This window comes from Ahaetulla prasina, chromosome 3 (assembly GCF_028640845.1).
Source record: "Ahaetulla prasina isolate Xishuangbanna chromosome 3, ASM2864084v1, whole genome shotgun sequence".
Classification (NCBI taxonomy): domain Eukaryota; kingdom Metazoa; phylum Chordata; class Lepidosauria; order Squamata; family Colubridae; genus Ahaetulla; species Ahaetulla prasina.
The window spans coordinates 78,463,414-78,479,958 of NC_080541.1; the positions used below are offsets into that span (position 1 = coordinate 78,463,414).

Sequence of the window (16,545 nt, forward strand, 5' to 3'; positions counted from 1 at the left end):
TTTAGCCTGTCCTTTAGGCAATAGTATCAAACTGGCGGCCTGTGGGCTGGATGTGTCATGCACAGGCCACGCCCACCCCAGCTCCGCGAAGAGGAAAATCATCACGAAACATCATGCGATGGCAACGTGACGCGGCAAGTTTGACACCCGTGCTCTAGAATGTCTTGATAGAAGGTTACATGGAAGACAAGCACAGAACTATGGACTGCTTATTGATATGCTCAGATTGATATGTTCTTTCTCTCACTCTCTCACACACACATGCACGCACATATACACACATACAAGTTGACCCCAAGAAAATACTGGGTTTTACATCCCCAAAGAAAATCTGACCTTTTTGGAAAATGCACATAAAAAATTCTTTGCACTTCTACAAAGGATAAAAGTAAAAAGCACACAAAAATTTGCTCGGTGTTGTAAACTCACTTGTTATAAAGGGGTTTCCTTCTCATAGTATTGGCTAATTTTGAACTGTGCATCAAAGTGTACATTTTTATTATTGTTTTTGCCACTATGGTAACCACCCAATGATTATTTATTTTCCATTCTGTTCCTAAGCCGAATAAGTGAAACAAAAATCGCCTGAAAGCCTTTTTTTAAATATCAAAGATAGGACTATAAGCACAAAATATGCAGAGGTAAATTGGATTTGTGCTATCTTTGTTCATGTTAAAATGTCATTCTTTTCCCACTTTCAACATAAACTAAGGATTATATGTTAAGGATTCTGAAGCTATTACAGAATGTCAACACTTCTGAGAGTTTATCATTGAATGCTATTTAAATGAAGCAAGACTTTTAAGACCACTATAACTACCACAGTGATGGCTAACCTTTTTGCCATCGCGTGCCAGGAGAGGGGTGGGGGGTTGCGTGTGCCCATAACCATAATTCTATGCACCCCACCAACGTGTGACCCCCACGCTCCCCCCTCTCCCAGCACATGATGGCCCGGTAGGCCCGTTTTTCTCTCTCACCAGGCTCCAGAGTATTTCTAGGAGCCTGGGAAGAGTGAAAATGGCCTTCCCCGCCCCCCCAGAGGCCCTCCAGAGGCCAACTTCCGGTGGGACCAGAAGGCCCATATTTTGTTGTCCCCAGCCTCCAGAGCCTTTTGAAGAGTCTGGGGAGGGCGAAAACAGCCCCCCCCCCACGGAGACCCTCCAGAGGCCAAAAACACCTTGTTTGCCAACTTCCGGTCCCACTGGAGCTGAGCTTGTGTGCCCTCTGATATGGCTACATGTGCCACCTGTGGCACGCGTGCCATAGGTTCACCATCACGGCCCTACCATAAAAATAGACTTAGGTTACAGGAAAGACGAAGGCGAAGAAGAAGAAGAAGAGGAGGAGGAAGAAGAATGCAATCACTAAACTGGGAGGGGGCAGAGCCAGCAGGTGACGCATCTGGCCTGTGGGCTGCGAGTTTGACACCCCTGCACTAAAGTAATGACCTGAATTCAGACAGCCACCTGTTTGGTGTACTGATTATTTAAAATATCTTTCACTGCACAGCATTAATTAGGTGAACACAGCTGTAACCAATAATCTGGAATATTTCAACATACATTGAACTGAATACATGTAATCCTCGATTTACGACCTCAATGAAGCCCAATTTTTTTGCTGCTTAAATGAAACATTTGTTAAGTGAACTTTGCCCCATTGTATGCCTTCTTGCCACAATTGTTAAGTGAGTCACTGCAGCTGTTAAGTTAGTAGCATCGTTGTTAAGTGAATTCAGCTTCCCCACTGACTTTACTCGTCAGAGGGTCACCAAAGGTGATCACATGACCCTGGGATACGGCAACCGTCATAAATATGAACCAGTTGCCAAGTATGCGAATTTTATTCATGTGACTGTGGGGATACTGCAATGGTTGTTAAGATTGATCTACCAAACCTCTCGAGTGTTTGAAAACCTTTCTTCATTCAATAAACATTAAATAAAGAGATGTAAATATAAATGAATATAAATGTGTAGATAAGAATAATGAATATTATAGTGTGTGTGTGTGTATGTATGTATGTTGGAGTAACACGATTATCCTACTATTGAGTAGTAAATAGAAATGATAGAATGGAGAACTACAAAAGCAAAATACCTAAGTCGATACGAAATGCTGTAAAATTACCATTAATGTTATGTAATGTTTAATGCGTTATGTTTTGACGTCTTGTTTTTATACATGTGTGATTGTTTTTTGTGTTGTTTTTAAAGACAAACTGTTTAATAAAAATTATTTTTAAAAAAAGAAAAAGAAAACCTTTCCTCAATTTTTGCAGCTCCAAGCAATTTATTGAATTCCTCATGGCTTTCTGACAGCCTCTCTACTGGTTTCTCTATCCACATTTAGGACTTCAAAGCTATTATCAAGAGAAAATGCCTGAAGGATTCCTTGTAAGGAATAAAGTGTTTGGAAAACATGCTTTTCAGGAAACAAACACATCAAAGATATATATAGTAAAGAACATCCGTTTCAAAGCTTTAAGGTTGTCACAAAGGACAAAACAAAGGAATTTCTTACCTTGCGGGTTAATCTTCTCTTGATCTCTCGTTTTTCTTCCTGTTCCTCTTGCTCATTCCGTGCTAGAAAAGATTGACAAAATTCTAAATATGCATGCATTTTAAAAAAATGGCAAAGGGTGAATAGTGCTCCTTGATCATTTGGAGATAAATTTCTGTACGTCTTAAAAATACTCAAGTTCTTTAGTCTCTCACTGGAAGCCACCCAAAATTGGTTATAAGATGGGTAGCTATATAAATGTTTTCAATAAATAAATAAGTAATTATGTTAGTGTTCATTTGACAGCAATCGTCTGCGATGCCAAGATATCATTAATCTCTGCAATTTTTATCAAGATTTATCAACTACAGATAAAAGTAGAGAATAATCATGACAGGGCAAACAATAGGGAAGGGTTTCTGGAGTGTTTCTAGAATTTTTAGGCTTTAAAAGATATTGCACTATACAAAAAGATAACACAGATTCCATGCCTATCTGTTGAATTTCAACTATATAAGAAATAAGTTTCAACATACTGCTTCGTTTACAATATTTATTCGATCCATCGTGACAACATTTTATTATATGCACTTACACATAACACTTAGGTGGTTACCGTTTGGTTATACATTGTTGTAGTCAAATAACCACTGAAAGATTGCAGCAGGCTTGTTTTATTATTGAAAGAACCACAGTATGGATAGTGATCAAGCCTCGAAAAAGAGCTGCAAAGAACCATGAACTAGTCCCCAAAAGTGCTTTTCCAAAAGACAACTGGACTTTACTGGGGGGGGGGTAGTCCCCTTTGAAAAAAATTTTGCTTCTCACCCAAGAAGCTTCTTCAGATTTGAACTGAAAAAAAAACACCTGAAGAAGCTTCTTGGATGAGAAGCAAAATGTTTTAAGGGGAAAAAAACCAAAACAAGAAAGTCTAATGGCTTTTTGGAAAAAGCACCTTTGGGACAACTATGACCTGCATGATTGAGAATCTCCAGAGACCAGAGTTCCCCAATATTTCTGGCTTTGCGGACCAGTTTTTTTTTGGGGGGGGGAAAGGGATGGTTTGCGCAAGTGGCCGCAAGCACAAATGGAGCGTGTTTGCACCCACTCACCCACTGCTCACACAAATGGGGATGTGTGTGCATGCCTTCACCAGCCATTTCTACAGCCCAGTTGCAAGCCCCTCACAGCCCAGTAGTGGGCTATGGCCCATAGGTTGGGGACCCTGCCATAGACAGCCCTGAACTAGAGTCATGTATGTAAGAAGGATGGCTATATAAATTGAAATAATAATAAGAATAGTAATAATAAGAATAGTAATAATAAGAATTGTAACTAGCTGAGACATGTAAAGATGCATCTTTGATCTCACTGTTTGTAATCTCTATTACAAATATTTTTTGTAGGTTTGAAATTTGTCTCAAGATGGCTATTTATTATTTTATTTAGTTTGCCTAATTCCAATTGACTGCTCACAAAGAGTGACATAAAAAAAATAACAGTACAACCCCAAAACCAAGATGATTCTGGGCACAATATACTTTGTGAAAGCGAAAATAATAGGTACACCCAGCAAGGGACCACACCAATCAAGATCTGGGAGATTTTCAAGGCTTTTTGGAATGCCAACAAGATTGGAGCCATATAAATTTTAGTGGAGATCTCATTCCACAGGCAGGCTCTGTGACAGAGAAGTCATGCTTCCCAGATCCTGATAGATGACATTGTTTAATTGAAAGGACCTAGAGCACCCCAACTCTGCTAGCACATTCTGGCCAGGCAGAAATCATGGGAAAGTGGTAGTCAATCAAACAACTGACCTTACACATATAGGGCTTTGAAGGTAATGATAAGTACCTTGAATTGCACCCAGAAGTGGCAATCAGTACAGCTTGCAGAGCAGAAGTGTCACAGAGACATACTGAGGCATGCCCATCACTGCTCATGCCTCTGTGTTCTGGACTAGCTGAAGATTTTGAGTGATTTTCAAAGGCAGCCCCATAGAGAACACTTTGCGCTAGTGAAGCCTTGAGGTGACAAGGGCACATGTGTCTCTCTGAAGGGCCTCCTGATTCCAGCTTGTGATTGTCAAAAGAGCATTTATAAGACTGATCACAGTGGAGTGAAAGCAGATATATAGTTGGCTTGCGTCTCAAAGCACGCATGCTGAGACACAGTCTTACTAGCATTCAGTTATTAATTGCATCAAAATACCAGTCATTTTGCTGGAATTTATGTTCACATTGCTTTGCTTAAGATTAATGTCCTACAGCCAGAGGAGTGTAATTAAACTATTTTCTCTCTTTAATTATTTATGGCTAAGTGTCTTAAACTATTTTCAAGTCAAATATATTTGTGCCAGTATGGCTTTTTGCTGAGGATGAGATATCATTAATTCAGGTTGTACAACCAAAACTCTAGTATAAGGTGTGTTTTTTTCCTGTTAAAAAAATGTGGCATGAAAATGTAGTTATATATTTCTGTACGAATGACTTGCGTACTACTCTTCGATATTTGGCCAAGGCTGTACATCTTTATTTAGGATTAGCTCCACTGCGTTTTACTGGATCCTTTTTCAACAAGCATAGATTAGATTTTTGGTTGAAATCCATACACAGTATCTTAGACGTAAACACGCTGAGGTCAGTAGGGAATATTTCTAAATAAATCTGTATAGGGTTATACAGATTTATTCAGAAATATTCCCTACTGATTTCTTTTCGATAAAAGAAAAAGAGAAAATGGTGATCCTTTATTTGACTATCCTGGGCTGACCTCAGTATGTTCTCATTTCAACTTTAGGCTAAATATGACTTCTTTATAAGCAGTCTCTTTTAGGTAATAATAACAGCGCAAGAGCATAATGTATGCCTGTCTCAGGCAGGTAAGAATGGAAGAATGGAAACTCCATCCTGGATGGATTCCCTAGAGCAGTGCTTCTCAACCTTTTCTTCACCATGAGCACCCTTTAAATATTTTTGTGGCCACGGACCATGGCCATGGACCCCCAAGACTTAACATTTAAATCATAACATTTCTTCAAGCCTTCATGGACACCCTGTGAAGACATCGCAGCCCACCAGGGCTCTGCAGACCACAGATTGAGAACTACCACCTAGAGCCATGTTTCTCAACTTGGAAATTCCCCAGACAGCATTCTGGGAGTTGAAGTCCACACATCTTAAAAGACGGCAAGGTTGAGAAAATACTGTTCTACCCTGGGGCATACTTACACTGTATGATTTTTCCTTGATTTAAAAGGTTTGAAGCTACTTACGTTTGAGAATATTCCTCTGCTCTAATTCTTCAGCAGTCGGTCTCTGGCTCAGCCGCCTGTAGAAAAATTTCAATTTCAATTTTTTCACCATATCAGGAGCTCCTCCAGCCTTCAATATTTGCCAGAGTCACTCTTCAACAGATAATGCGAGAGCTCAGGAAATGACATTGTTCCTATGTAGATACAGATATTACCGAGTAAAACATAGCACTTGTATTTTCCTTTATTGCAAACCAAGGGGAAACCAAACAGATTGTGTCATATTACCCTTCAGGCTAACCAGTGGAGAGTTAGATGAGGAAGATTTCTTTTACTTAATTTCCTTCCTTCTATGCTAGCTTTCTGACTGTCATGAGTGTGACATCAGTTCTGCGTTTTTGTTGTTGTTGTGTGACCCTCCAAACTATGGAGAGATCAAAGCAATCCAGGGAAACTACCAGGCATGTTTACTATGCTCAGATTAGGGCTTTTCCTTTGTTCCCTAGATCAGACTTTCCATCTGAAAACTTGTCTTCAGATTCTGGAATAAAACCTGGAGGGAGGATAGAAGGTGAAATGAGATGATCTCCAGCCAACATGAAGGTCATCAGATTATAGGTGGCTGCCTTAAAGTAAACCTAGAAAGCTACCTGCTGTGAGCAGATCATCTTGTTCAAGGATTTCAACCTGCCAATTCAACATGGACCTTTCAATCTGTTAAACCAAAATCAAAATTTAAAAAAATTGAACAAGTCTTCTCAATAGCTGGGAATATATTGTGAACAGACTCTCATCTGATTGTTTTTGTTTCCTAGCTCAGAAATATGAGGAACCCGTGTGGTATAGTGAATAAGTTGCTGACTAGGAGTTGGGAAATCCAAGTTCAAGTCTACACTTAGCTGTGGAAATTCTCAATCTTTTCAATTCTTTCTCAGTCCAACCTCTCTCACAAGACTCTTGCCTATTGGAGGAAAAAGTGCTTTGTGTGCCATCTTATCCCCATGGCATAGGGCCGGGATACTTACGGGACCGTCTACTGCTACCGAATACCTCTCACCGACCCGTGCGCTCTCACAGAGAGGGACTCATCAGGGTGCTGTCGGCCAGACAGTGCCGGCTGGCGACACCCAGGGGAAAGGGCCTTCTCTGTGGGGGCCCCCACCCTCTGGAACGAGCTTCCCCCAGGACTTCGCCAACTTCCCGACCTTCGAACCTTTCGCCGCGAGCTTAAGACACATCTATTTATTTGCACAGGACTGGACTAGATTTTAAATTTGAAATTGGTTTTAATGGGGATTTTATTATTTTTATTGTCATTTTTAATTATTCGGCCATTTGTAATACGTTTTTTAATGGATGTTTTATTTGTATTTATATGTATATTTTTATCTGGCTGTGAACCGCCCTGAGTCCCTAGGGAGATAGGGCGGTATAAAAATACGAAAAATAAATAAAATAAATAAATAATAAATCTTGAGCTTCTGGTGCAAAGAAGGGGGGGGGGGAATAAAAATCTAACAAATAAACACAACAGATCATCAAACAGCCTCCTGACAAAGAAAACAGTGAGCAGTTCACAGTAGACAGTATTTGAAAAAGATCCCAAGAGGTATTACTGTACTTACTATGAGCACAGGAGAACCAAGGCTAGTAACCAATTTCTCTGCATCATTTTTTTCTCTCTCTCCAGGTTGTAACCAAGCTTTTAACTGGGTTACTGACTGAACTTATTTTCTGAATTTGCCCAATATGGGCAGTCCTCAATTTACAACCATTCATTCAGTGATCATTCAATGTTTCAATGGCACTGAAAAAAGGGACCTACAACCAGTCTTCGCATTTACAACTGTTGCAGCATCTCCTCTGTCACATGATTTGAGTGCCTGGCAACTGGAATGCGTTTAGAACAGATGCAAGTTTCCTGAGGTCATGTGATTGCTATTTCTGACCGTCCCAGCTGGTTTCTGGCAAGCAAAGTCAATGGGGAAAGTTGAATTTGCTTAACAACCACAAGATTCCCTTAACAACAGTGATTTGGTCATAAAACCAGGTGGTTAAGATGCTGAACTTATTAGCTGGAAAGCCGGCAGCCCAGGTTTGAGACCCGAGCACCAAGACAGAGGGTGAGCTCCTGTCCTCACCCCAGCTCCTGCCAACCTAGCAGTTTGAAAGCATGCAAATGCAAGTATATAAATAGATACCACTTTGATGGGAAGTTAACAATACTCCGTGATGTCATGCTGGCCCCATGACCGCAGAAATGTCTTTGGACAGTGCTGGCTTAATGACCTTGAAACGGAGATGAGCACCACTCCTTATAGTCAGCAATGACTAGTGGACTAAAATCTGCAGGGACTCCTTTAGCCTTCTTTAAAACCTCTCTACTAATGTTTTATTCTGAGCTTAAAGCAATAGAAAACAAAAGAAATGTTTCTTTAAAAACATCTAGATCAGTTTTCTTATGAAAATGGAGAGTCCTAGTTGAAAGCAGATGGGTATGATTATTGTCCAAGGAGTCGTATGCTCAAAATGTTGTTGTTCCTGCTGGAATTAATGTAGTTAATTCAATCAGCTGGCTGTTTTAAGACTTCAGGAACTTTCTTTAGAATGTTGCATTTCTAATGCAAAATTATTAAATTTTCAATAACACCTCGCATTTCAACCTTCTCAGAAGGCTATAATTTTAAAGTTTTTCTTGACTCTGCTAAGAGCTGATATCCTTACCGAGCCCAGATAGCTTAGTATGCCACCTCTAATTCTCTATGAAAAAAGGTTTGAAAGAATGATTGCAATATATTAAAGAAGAGTTTGAGATTCTCTTGAAGTAAGAAGTATAAATTTTGGGGAATGAGAATGCAAAAGAAGGAAGAGGTAGATATCAAAAAACAAAAATCCTTCAACTTTGGACAGTGGAATTTCAATTACTACAATCCCAACCAATGACAACCGGAGGGCATCTTGTTCAATGCCTTACACCAGCTGAGAATCTTGTAGCAGGATTGTTATGTATGCTTTAAATGTCTGAGTACATTGTTGTTGTTGTTTTAAATCCCACAGCCAAAGACAAAATAAGTGATAAAAGGAAGTGATATGACAACAGAAAGGCTGAAAATGAAACTGGAAATACAACATGAACTGTTTCCTTCTCAGTTTTAAAGGTTAACTCTCAAAGAGAACGACAAAAGCTCTTTGCATGCTTTATTTGACACAATCCTAAGAATTAAATGAGATAATTAAACAGGGTGAATTAGTTTTTTCTTTGGCTGGATTTTACCTATGAGGGATGTGAGAGAAATTTGATCAGTCCTCATTTTAATACAAAATTTTTGATTCAGTAAAGGAACCAAAGCTCTAATAACATTTACATTCACTCATGGTTGATTTTTGTTTCAATGTGCTCATATTAATAATATATAAAAATCCATTAGTGAAAAACTGCTTGCAAAATATATGTATTAGGGAAATGAAAAATATACACATTTTCTTACATGAACTTTATTTGTGTCAGCTTTAATACTAATGGACTCGTCATTCCAAAACGTGAGGCTAAAACAAAAGCTTTCTCTGGGCACCTTCCTAATTTATTATTAGGGAAGCCAAAACAAAAATAGGATACTTGACACTTGTAATTAGATAAATATCCATTTACAAGCAGTCTTTGACTTATGACTGTGATGGAGCCTGTCCATCATGGTAGTAATTTGGGATTGTTATAAAAATGGGTCATCAAATGACCAACTCTGTTTTATAACTATTTTGTGGTTGTCGTTGTTAAATGAATAAAAGATAATATAAATAAAATAAAATAAAATAAAATAAAAGATCATTAAATGAACCCATGCTATTTGAATGAATGCAGTTGTTATTTAATGAACTCATTATCTGCTATGGGAGTGTTTTTGCCCAAACCTAGAGGTAAATATCCATTTTTGTCAAAAATGTCATAAATCTCAGTTACGTGATGAGGGGATGCTGGAAATGTCCATAAATGCAGCATTATGAGTGTGGGGGAGGGGATTTGTCAGATATTGGATCATAAATATTTTTTGAGGAGATACAAATAGTCACTAAACGACCAGTCATAACTGGAGGACTACCTGTAGAGCAAATTAAGGCTTTTAACGATCTGGGAGGGTGTGTGTGTATGTGTGTGTGTCATTTTTCAATTTTCTGCATTGTGGAGGAAACAAATAAAGGCTACTTGTGGTGGGCCTATAATATAGGTAATATAATTCTGCATTTGGCAGCAGCGATGGGAGACAATTTTGTGCCTGCTGCTAAAACATCCTCGAAGTCAAGGTGAGAAATCTCCTCCATTGAGACTCACAGATTTGCAGTATGAAGATCCAAGTCTTCTGAAAGCCACACAAATTAAATTTCTGAGAGAGATGCTCTGAGTCACTGAATGCACTTCAAATTTCCTTCTAAATTTGGAAGACAGGCTGTCCCCCTTTGAGACCCAAATGAGATTTAAGTGCCTTAAATCCTGGCCAAAACTGATTACTTTAACTTCTGCTAGAGGGCTTCTCATCATCCTGGAAGAAAAATGGAATAGAACTGAAGCACATACAGCACACTACAGTTTATCGGTCTAATGCTTTATCTCTTTGAGGAGCAGGAGAGCCAGCACTGAAGCTGACTTAAAAACAAAATGTTTTTGATACTTATCTCCCCCCCAAAAAATCAGAGGTCAGCCTCCTTCTCCAGTGGTGGTTGTTTGTCTGGCTAACTTATAGTGACCAGATTTTAACATTGGTAAAGTGGGACACCATTGACCGGGGGGGGGGTTTCTAATTTTTTTTACTACTGGTTCTGTGGGTGTGGCTTGTTTGGTGGGTGTGGCTTTGTGGTCATGTGACTGGGTGGGTGTGGCCAACTTGATGTCACTCACATCAAAGGTTAGGGTGCCTGGCCTCTCCTTGCCTCAATTTGTATCCATCCATCCATCCATCTTCTATCTGTCTGTGTCTGTGTCTGTGTCTGTGTCTGTGTCTGCCTGTCTGCCTGCCTGCCTATCTATCTATCATCTATCTATCTATCTATCTATCTATCTATCTATCTATCTATCTATCTATCTATCTATCTATCTATCTATCTATCTATCTATTATCTATCATCTATCTTTCTATCTTTCTATTATCTATCTATCTATCTATCTATCTATCTATCTATCTATCTATCTATCTATCTATCTTTCTATCTATTATCTATCATCTATCTTTCTATCTTTCTATTATCTATCTATCTATCTATCTATCTATCTATCTATCTATCTATCTATCTATCTATCTATCTATCTATCTATCTTTCTATCTATCATATGTCTGCTTAACAATCATCTATCTATCTCTCTTTCTATCATCTATCCATCCATCTTCTGTCTGTCTGTCTGTCTGTCTGTCTGTCTGTCTGTCTCTCTCTCTCTAATCTGTCAAATTTGTCATCTGTCAATCTTATCATCAGTCAGTATCTGTCTGTCAGTCAGTCAGTCTGTCTACCAATCCTTCCTTCCTTCCATCCACCCACCCACCCACCCACCCATCCATCCATCATCCATCATCTGGTAGCCTTAAAGCTAAATACAGGTATATGTATGTGATCCCAAGAGTTGGCCCTGCCTACAGGTATCTCTGTCTCGAAACTTCTCCTTAAATCTGAACTGCCTAACTATGCTTGACGGTCCCTTTACAGCAGCGCCCAGTTCTCCCCGTCCCGCCCCGCAAAACGCAAAGTCCGCACCCTTCCTTGTTCCACAAGTTGACAACGACCAAAAAAAAAACAAAAAAAACCCCCCAAGAACATGCTGACGTTGTTGCAGTCTAACAAACTTTTCGCGGCTTTGCCTCCCTTCCCTTCTACAGCGCAGTGATCAAAGGCGGCATAAGACAAGCGCGGCCACCCTCAATCCCCCCTCCCCCAAAAAAGATCTCTCTCTCCATTTGCTCAGAGTGAGACGCTGCCTCCCTTCTGCCGGCTCCTTCCTCTTGCAAGAGGGGGACTCTCCAGGTTGCCCTCCTCCCTCCATCCCTCGGCGCCCTCTTCCCTTGGCTCCCTGCTGCTTCCCCTCCTTTCTTGCAACTCCTCGCCCCTCCCTTGGAAGGAATCTCAAATTGACCGCGTGAAAACTCTGCCTCCTGGTCAGCCAAGGACCCTTGCTCGCTCTCGCTCTCCTGGATGGGGGGAGATTCGGCTCTGCCTAAAATGAACGGATGCCGCAAAATGCACCCTCACCCCTTCGGCACCTCCGCAGGAAGTCTCAATCGGGACTTTTTCAGAACGCCGCCGGATGCGGGACAAATTTTTAAAAAACGGGACTGTCCCGCCAAAAGCGGGACGTCTGGCCACTATAGGCTAACTATTCACCCCATCCAATAATCAGATACCATCTCATGCCTATCACACTAGAGAGTCCTTTTTTGATCATGTTTAAGCCCTGTCATCTGTGAAAATAGAAGAGAGATACAGCAATATCCCAAAGCAATATCATTTCTGCCTTGCCTATTGGAGGAATCCCGAAGCAAATCATGTATGCATTATTGCAGGGGTGTCCAAACTTGGCCCCTTGAAGAGTGATGGACTTCAACTCCCAGAATTCCCCAGCCAGCATGAGCTATAAATACGAGCAAGTTGCTGGCTGGGGAATTCTGGGAGTTGAAGTCCACCACGCTTCAAAGGGCCAAGTTTGGACATCCCTGCATTATTGTCTTGTCCTATTGCTATACTCAGTTTAGCAAACTGACCTAACAAATACCTGGTTTCTAAGCCTCTCTCTGGGTTCAGTTGGGAGAACCTTTGCTTTTTGCTTCCTGGCATCTGGAAAAGTGCAAAGTTCAATTCTGTGATCGGGGATGTCTGGAAGTACAGGGTTGCTTGTCAACTATACAAGTAGTCCTCGACTTATGACTGTAATGGGAACCCATTACATTTGCTAATTGAGTTTTGCCCCATTTTATGAACTTTCTTGTTGTAGTTTTAAGTGAATTACTGCAGGGGTTAAGTAGTAACACGGTTGTTAAGTCAATCTGGCTTCCTCATCAACTTTGCCTGACTCAGAAGGTCGCAAAAGGTGATCATGTGACCCGAGGAGACTGCAACGGTCATAAATATGTGCCATTTGCCAAGCACCTGAATTTTGATCACGTGACCATGGGGGATGCTGTCATAAGTGTGAAAAATGGTCCCAAGTCACTTTTTTTTCCGTGCTGTTTTTTTTCCGTGCTGTTGCAACTGTGGTCACTAAATGAACTGTTGTAACTCGAGGGCTACCTGTATTTGTAACACAGAATAGCCCTAGCTTGATTTCATGCTTGTTGGTGCTGAGAAGAAAGGCAATTCTTTCCTACCTTGTCAGTTTGGTGCCAATCTGCTGCCTGAGCTCCAGCCGCTCCTCATCTGTCTGCATGGGGAGGATGTTCTTCTCCTCCAGCTCACGCTTGGATGGCCTGTTGCTCAATTTGATAGCTAAAGAATCTTTCCTGCAAACTTTCATTGCCAGGGAGCCTTGGAAAGAAAGAATCACGTTCAGTTTAACTGCTGCAGTGCAGGCACAGGAGCTTACTTTTCCATTTCTTTTGTTAAAAAATAAATAAGGAAAATCAAATCTGTTTTTAAGATCTCTACCCTTACGGAAATGTTGAGTATTGAATGAGAGAGCCCATTTCAAAAGCATTTCCTCCCCTTTAGTGTGCTCTCTTGTGAAGGTGAATGTTTCAATGCTGAATATAATGTTATCTCAACCCTCCATGCAAAGTGGATTATTTTGCATGTGAATCAAATGTGCATATGGAAGTGATTTCAAGGTTCCAATCTCAGCTAGTTCAGGCCCAAGACTTTTAACTCTTGCCATCTCCAGGGTAGGAAAGAGCAGCGGACCTAATAGGCCACTGTAAGAAAAACAACCATAGTTGGGATGAAGGATTGTGGGAAAGAGAAATGGGGTTAATGCTCTCCTCCCTGTCTCAGAATCCTAAATTCAAGGAACTCTAATGGTAGAAAAGCACAATATGTAATGATATAACAACTTTTTAGCCTTTTGAATTTTTAACTGAATTCCACTTTTACAGTGTACATTTTAATTTTGATTTAAACTCCATTTTCAACCTCTCCGTTTACATACCCTGTTTTCCCCAAAATAAGACATCCCCTGATAATAAGCCCAATCAGGCTTTTGAGCGCATGGCAATAAGGCCAAGCATTTATTTCAGAGTTTAAAAAAATATACGACAGGGTCTTATTTTCGGGGAAACACGGTACGTGTTTACATTGTTCTACTGCCCAGATTCGTTCCGGTAACATGGGCAGTGTAGAAATGTAATGAATAAAGAACAAAATATAAATTGCTAGTCTTCAACCTATAGACGGAAAGAAAAAGGGGGAACACCTGATTCCTCCTTCATTTAATGTTACATCCTGCCAATCAATCTGATCATATCTGTCAAGAACATTATTACGTCCAACACTAGATATTTTTCCTTGCTTCTGCAGTGGGCCATATTCCCATGTGGGCTGTATTCCCATATTCCCAATGAAACTTAAACGATTGCTGCTTCATTGGATATTGTTCAACACCAGTTTTTTTGTGTGTGTGTGGCAATGGGATAAGAACGTCATATTTGTGTTGCAGTATTTGCAGCTAGGGAAATAAGGAGGCAAGGTGACAATGGAGACAGAAAGGATTGGACTGTATTCTCCAATTCCATTGTAGTGCAAACCCAGTTTCTTTTTCTGAAATCTCAGGCTGAAAAGCAACATACCCAATGTTTCGGAATGTGATCAATGGGTCAGTAAAGGGAACAGTCTTGTCGGTAGAACAAGAAGAACCACACAGGGGTTCCATATAACAGACCTGGAAAAACTAAGTAACTTGTCTTTTCAAGCAACATTTGAGACTTGTTGCTGCTACGTGTTGTGGTCTGCCAGCAGCCTGCGGACCTGGCAGCAGAGTTGGACAGTGAGGAGGCTGGGGAGGACAATCGGCCAGTACTGGAGTCAGGGGAAGGCTCTGCGTCGGAGGCAGAGATGGGGCCAGGGCCATCTGGGAGCAATGCGTGGACTCCGGAGCCTCCAGAGGTAGACAGCAGAGAGGCAGAGGAACAGGAGGAGCCTGTTCCTAGTGCACGCATGCAAAGAGCTGCCAGAAGGTAAAAGCAGCTGAAGAAAAAAAGGACAACTTGGGAGTTTTCTTCAGCAGCTGAAGAAAAAAGGACAACTCGGGAGTAAGGCCAGAAGATGATTGGCCACTCCCATTAGGTTTAAAAGAGCAGCAATGAGCCATTGGGTTCTTTGTAGAAAAGTAACATTGATTGATTGTCAGTGTCTCTTGAAATTTGTGGGGGTTTTGCCAAGAAAAGCCTTTGGCAGGTTGCCAAAGACATCAAAGGTTGGTGATAAGGCCGAGGGACTGGTTATTAAGAATTTTGTTTTGGACAAAGCTGAGAATGAATTAATTCTCAGCTGTTTTAATAAAATAAGTTTGTTGAGGACTGAATTGTGTTTCGTAATCACTACTTGGGCCTTGGTCACAACACTAAGATTTGGAGCAAGACGTTGAGTGTCTTTTCAGCTCCCCATACGAATATGCAAAGATTTATGCAGATATATCATGTATCATCAATCCTTTTCAGATTTTGTCCAATCCCACTGTACTCCACTGTCACCTGTAAGATCATTTTAAGATTATTCTCCAAGTTTTCTCTGGTGATATGGGAAAAAAAAATCTCACAAGATTTGGTGATCTCATGAACCATTGGCCTTCCTTCAGTTCAATTGCAGCAACAACTTGCAATTGTTATGTTATGAAAGGACTCAAAAAGGTTGTGTTGAGACTCTCTACAAGAGATCAAGCAGAAGTTATACATTTCCTGATCTATCACTTTTACTTTTCTATCCGGACCTGTTAATTCCCAGAATTTTCATATTCTTACAATATGCTAAGGTTTTCTCATATATTTTATTTCCCATAAGGAACTGTTTCACCCCGGAAAAGTTAGCAATCTGAGAACCGGGCAACTTTTTCTCATTATGATCCATTCAAAGCAATTGCAAGAACCAGTACTGTTTTCTCTAGCACCACGTGAAAAAAACATGTAAACTTGACTTGTAATTAATGAGCTCTACTTACTTGAAAATAACGAGCTGTCATCATCTTCCTCTTCTTCCTCCTCATCCTCTTCTTGTCTTGCGTAGAGGCATGAAGAATCGCCAAAGTCAGATTCATGAGGCACATTTTCTTTATCGTCATCACATTCAATCACAACGGTTGGCACTTGTCTCATGTCTGCAAGGCCTCCAGGTCCAGTTTTTGAGAGGCTGTCACCGCCATGTAAACTGGAGCTTTAGAATCAAGAAACAAGTGTGGCACGAAAGGTCATAAAATGGGGCAGAATTCACTTAACAACTGTCTTGCTTGATCTCAATTGTGGTCATAAGTCAAGAACTATCTGTATCATTTCAACTATTGTGAAATCATATATAAAGTGATGTTCAGACTTCATCTCTTCATTGTCTTCAGCAGAGCTTGGCCATTGTTTTATGCACACACACACACACACACACACACACACACACACACACACAGATATATATATTTGTAGGTTTTCATGGGTATAGGTATGTAGGCCTTGGCATATTCGGGTTTTTTCCCGTGTAAGGTTGAGAGTATCTTGGCGATGTTTCAATGAGGTCTTACTCGTCTTCTTCAGGCTGATGCTTTCGGCTTCGTGCTTCTGTGAGCAAAGCGTGGTCGGAGCTGCCATCTCTCTATAAATACTGGTGGGGAGGTGGGGA

The 16,545-nt window shown here is 40.5% G+C and overlaps 1 protein-coding gene across 2 annotated transcripts in view; it reads right to left on the minus strand.

Moving 5' to 3' along the window:
- The window catches only part of PHACTR1 (phosphatase and actin regulator 1), a 137,455-nt gene that overhangs the window by 10,589 nt on the left and 110,321 nt on the right, over positions 1 to 16,545 (minus strand). For both annotated transcript variants that reach the window (XM_058176648.1, XM_058176650.1), the window contains 4 exons: positions 15,881 to 16,092; positions 13,104 to 13,260; positions 5,782 to 5,837; positions 2,526 to 2,587 (listed from right to left, as the gene is read on the minus strand). In XM_058176648.1, coding sequence (XP_058032631.1) covers positions 2,526 to 2,587; positions 5,782 to 5,837; positions 13,104 to 13,260; positions 15,881 to 16,092 — 487 coding nt within the window. The remainder of the gene's footprint in view (positions 1 to 2,525; positions 2,588 to 5,781; positions 5,838 to 13,103; positions 13,261 to 15,880; positions 16,093 to 16,545) is intronic.